The following is a 5,000-nucleotide window of genomic DNA, read 5'->3' as shown; positions in this document are numbered from 1 at the left end:
AGGAGGGGAAGGGGAAGGGGAAGGGGGTGGCCATCGGGTCTCAGGTGCGTGGGAGAAACGCATGATCGCGTATGTTGCCGAGAAACTGTAATCTACTGCCCTTATGCCAACTGTCAGCTGGTTTGAACGATGGAGTTGACCCCTTTCCCCTCCCCCTACTTCCCTTCTCTCCCCTCCCCTCCTCTTTTCTCCCCACTTCCCTCCCCTCCCCTCCCCTCTCCCCACTTCCCTCCTCTTTTCTCCTTCATCTTCCCTCTTCCCAGGCCTTTTTCTCCTCTCCCTACCTCCACCACTTCTCCTCTCCCCTTTCTCCTAACCTCCCCCACTCTCCCTCCTCTCCCTTCTCATCTACCCCTCCCTTATTTCCCCTCTCCCCTCTCCCTACGTCCCCCACTCCCCTCCTCTCTCCCCACCTCCCCCACTTCCCTCCTTTTCCCCTCTCCCTACCTCCCTTACATTCCCTCCTCTCTCCTCTCTCTCTCCACCTCCCCCACTTCCCTCCTCTCCCCTCTCCCTACCTCCCTTACACCCCCTCTCCCTCTCTCTCTAGCTCCCTACTTCCCCTCTCCCTCTCCCCCTCCCTACCTCCCCCCCTCTCTCCTTCTCCCCTCCCAGCCATCCCTTCTCCCTCTCCTCTCTCCCCCAGCCTCCCCCTACTTCTTCCTCCCTCTCTCATCCCCCTCCCCCTCTCCCCTACCTCCCTTACACCCCCTTCCCTCCTCTCCTCTCTCTAGCTCCCTTACTTCCCCCTCTCCTCTCTCCCTACCTCCCTACCTCCCCACTTCCCTCCCTCTCCCTCTCTCCCTACCTCCCTTACATCCCCCTCTCCCCTCTCCCTACTTCCCTCTTCTCCTCTCTCTCCACCTCCCCCACTTCCCTCCTCTTTCCTCTCCCTACCTCCCTTACACCCCCCTCTCCCCTCTTCCCTTTTCTCTTTCATAGTACGAACAACTTCTCCTTATTTTCCCCTTTTTTGGGTGTTTGTCTTTTCCTTTTCAACAGCACGCGAAAAGCGCACTATTTATGTTTTTTTTTTGTTTTTTTTTCGAAACGTCTACATTTGTTATTGTTGTAGTTGTTGTCGTCGTTTTGCTGTTGTTTTTTGTTGCCTTCGTTGTTGTTGTTGTTGTTACTGTTGTTGTTTTAGTAGGTCTTGCTGCAGTTGTTGTTGGTATTGTTGTTGTAGTTGCTGCTGCTGTCTTTGTTGTCGTTATTGTTGTTGTTGCGGTTGCTCTGCTGTCGTCTTCGCTGTTGCTGTCGTTCATGTTGTTGTTGCTGTCGTCTTCACTGTTATTGTTGTTGTAGGTGCCGCTACTGTCTTTGTCGTCGTTATTATTATTGTGGTTGCTCTGCTGTCGTCTTCGCTGTTGCTGTCGTTCATATTGTTGTTGTATTCGTTTTGTTGTCGTTCGTGTTGTTGTTGTCTTCGTGTTGTTGTTGTCTTCGTTGTTGTTGTCGTTCATGTTGTTGTTGTCTTCGTTTTGTTGTCGTTCATGTTGTTGTTGTCTTCGTTTTGTTGTCGTTCGTGTTGTTGTTGTCTCGCGTGCGCGTGGCGGAGAATCCTCGCTCCCGAGTCGATTGAATCGCTGCTTAATCGCCGTCGCCGGCTTCCCAATCCCGCCCCCGGGGTCGGTTTGCGGGGAGGAGGAGGGGAGAGGGGGGGGAGAAGGGGGGGAGGGGAGGAGGAGGAGGAGGAGGGGGAGGAGGAGGAGGGGGAGGAGGAGGAGGCGAGTGCAGGGAGGAGAGGAGGCGAGGAGGAGATAGGGAGGGAGGAGGAAAGGAGAGGAGGAGGACACATATACATAAGGATATTATTATTATGGGGGAGAGGAGGGCAAAGGAGTTGGCCTATAAGCAGTTCTTCTGTTTAGATAGGTTTGGTTTGCTTAAGCTTGCTTGTTTGTTTGTTTGTTTGTTTGAGGCGCGGTGGATATTGTTGTTGGTGTATTTTTTATTTAGGTTTGTGATTGCTGCTGTCGTTGTTTCTTTGATTGTTGATTTAGTTTTTTTTTTCTGTTATAAACTGGTTGTCATTGTTGTTCTGTTGTTATTGTCGTCTCGGTGTTGTTTGTTTATTCGTTTATTTTGTCTTTTTCGTTTGTTTAGTTTGTTTCTTATTCTTCTCTGTTGTCAAGTTACGGTCTTCTTCTCTATCTTTGCCCCATATTTTCTCTTTGTTTCTCTCTCTCTTTCCACCGTTCTCGCTGTAGCCTCTTATCATCTTCCATGTTTTTTCTCTTTCCCTTTCTCAGTTTCTCTTCTTTTTTCGTCTGTTTTATGTTCATCTTTTTCGCCGAATTAGGAATTATTTTTGTTATTGCTAGCCACCCCCTCTCCGTGGTCGATGTTAATTAATTGTTGTTTTATAATTATAGTCTATAATTGTATCGCAATTATTAATTTCCTTTGCACTCGGGCAGCGCCCCCCCCCCCTCGCCGTGGACTTGCATTGTTGCAAGCGAAGGAGACGCGGCCGTTGCGAGTATTGACGCGGGGCGGTGCCGCGGGGGGGGGGGGGGTGTCGTGTCAGGGCGTAATAACGGTGTCACACGTTATGATCCGCGTCGCCGTATGGCCGCCCGCTCGCGGCGTGGGCGGCCGTCGCGCGTCGCCGGCCATGTTGCAGGGGGCGTTGCAGGTGGCAGCCATGTTGCGGCGAGCGATTTACTTCCCCCGGCGGCCGAGTCGTGTTCGGCGTCCGTCGCCGCCGCGTCGGAATGGCCGCCGCCCCGCGTGGCGTCGGCCGCCGGCGGTGCATCGGCCTCGCCTGCGAGACGAATCCGACCCTCTGACGCCTTCTCTCCTTGCAGATCCAGCCGCTGATGGGCCCCCTGGAGGGCGGCACGCTGGTCACCATCGAGGGCAGCAACCTGGGCCTGCGCGAGGAGGACGTGCGCGACAACGTGTTCATCGGCGACGTGCCGTGCCGCGTGCACGAGTACCACGTGTCCGTGCGGATCACGTGCGTGACGGGGCCGGCGCCGCTGCGCCACGGCTCGCCCGACGCGGCCGACCTGCAGTTCCCCGTCAGGGTAACCACGCCCGCGGGCACCACGCAGTCCACGGTCAAGTTCACCTACACGGTACGTGGCTTCCCTCGCGACGCTGCTCTTTTCTTATTGTTCTTATTGTTTCTCCTGCAGATTTCATCGAGAAAGAATGGCCTTTATCCTTACTAATGCTCCGCCCCCTTTCCTCCGACAGAACGTGAGCGTGACGGGCGTGTGGCCGCCGCGGGGCCCCCTGTCGGGCGGCACCGTGCTCTCCGTCAGCGGCAGGTTCCTCAACGTGGGCTCGCACGTAGCGGCCACCCTCGACGACCTGCCGTGCGTCGTCAACAAGACGCAGTCGTCGTCGCACCGCCTCGTGTGCATCACGTCGCGGGCGGCGGGCGCGCACGAGGGCGGCGGCGAGGCGGCGCGGGCGGTGCGGACGCTGGTGGTGACGGTGGACGGCGCGCGGCGCACCCTCGCGGCGCCCTACACGTACACGCCCGACCCGCAGGTGTTCGAGCTGAAGCCCCTGCGCAGCCCCTGGGGCGGCGGCCGCCTCGTGACGGTGCACGGCTCCAACCTGGACGCCATCCAGGCGCCGCGCATCACCGTCAACCTCTTCGAGAAGGTCCTGAACTCGTCGGCGTGCCGCGTGCTCAGCCCCGGCCAGATGGAGTGCCCGTCGCCGCCGCTGGACCGCGACGCCGTGCTGGCCATCCTGGAGGCCCACGACTCGCTCCGACGCAGGCGCCGCAGCCGCAGCCGCAGGTCGCACAAGGCGCAGCGGTCGCCGCGGCGGCGCGACCACGACGGCGACGAGGTGGGCGTGGACGTGGGCTTCGTGATGGACGGCGTGCTGTCGGTGCTGCACCTGCGGAAGCACTTCCCGGGCGTGCGCTCGCGCCTCGTGTACCTGGCCGACCCCCTCTACTACACCTTCTCGCACGGCGTCAAGCTCTACAAGGGCGACACGCTCGTGGTCGAGGGCGAGCACATCAACGACGCGGCCGACGAGAGCGACGTCCGCGTCACCATCGGCAGCGCCGTCTGCAACGTCACGTCCCTGGCCGCCACGCAGCTGGTGTGCACGCCCCCCGAGGACCAGCCGGCGCCCACGGACGAGCGCGGCGTGTCCACGCCCGAGCGGCTGCCGCTCGTGGTGGTGCACGTGGGCCAGTACCTGCGCTACCCGCTGGGCGTCCTGCGCTACGAGCGGCACCGGCGCTTCCCGCTCACGCCCGAGGGCATCGCGGGGCTGGCCGGCGGCGCGCTGTTCCTCGTGCTGGCGTCCTTCGTGGTGCTGGCCGTGTACCGCCGCAAGTCCTCGCAGGCGGAGCGCGTCTACAAGCTCATGCAGCTGCAGATGGACAGCCTCGAGAGCCACGTGCGCACCGAGTGCAAGCAAGGTAACGCTCGTGTCTCTTTCCCTCTTTCCCCTCGGCCCGCGGGCAGTCTATCGCCTTCCCGTTACCCCTCTTCCCCCCCGCCCCCCTCTTGCGAAAAGAGAGTATGGCGGAGAAAATAACACCAATAATTAGTAGCCACCCTCCCCCTCCCGCCCCACCCCACCCCGCCCTCCCATCCCCGCCCCGACGTCCTGCATGTGTCCGGTCCGCCTCGCCTCTTGGCCGCTAATTGGAGGTCCTGTTTTTAATGTCAACACGCCCGCCCTTCCGCCCGCCGTAATGAGCGCCTCCTTTGAGCTCCGCCGCCGCCGCCCCCGCCGCCCCCGCCCTCAGGAGGCGAAGGGCGCGAAGGAGCAGGAGAGGGGGGTGGCGGGAGAGGGCGGCGCTTGCTCTCGCTCTCTATCGCTTTCTCTTTCTCATGTTCAGTTTCTGTTTCACTTTGGTTCCTTTCACTCTCCTCTCCTCCTCTTCTCTCCTCTCCTCTCTTCTCCTCCTCTTCTCTCCTCTCCTCTCCTCTCTTCTTTCTCCTCTCCTCCTCTTCTCTCCTATCTTCTCTCCTATCTTCTCTCCTATCTTCTCTCCTATCTTCTCTATCTTCTCT

At 59.2% G+C, this 5,000-nt stretch overlaps 1 protein-coding gene across 1 annotated transcript in view; it reads left to right on the top strand.

Annotated features, from left to right (window-relative positions):
* Positions 1-5,000, top strand: part of LOC113812829 (plexin-B-like) — a gene marked incomplete at its 3' end in the record, with an annotated part of 515,634 nt that overhangs the window by 475,704 nt on the left and 34,930 nt on the right. Inside the window, 2 exon segments of the mRNA XM_070128405.1 lie at positions 2,811-3,083; positions 3,205-4,399. Coding sequence (XP_069984506.1) covers positions 2,811-3,083; positions 3,205-4,399 — 1,468 coding nt within the window.

This window comes from Penaeus vannamei, chromosome 12, assembly GCF_042767895.1.
Source record: "Penaeus vannamei isolate JL-2024 chromosome 12, ASM4276789v1, whole genome shotgun sequence".
In the NCBI taxonomy this organism is placed as follows: domain Eukaryota; kingdom Metazoa; phylum Arthropoda; class Malacostraca; order Decapoda; family Penaeidae; genus Penaeus; species Penaeus vannamei.
The sequence above is the reverse complement of the archived record's forward strand: the minus strand, read 5'-3'. Positions and strand labels throughout refer to the sequence as shown.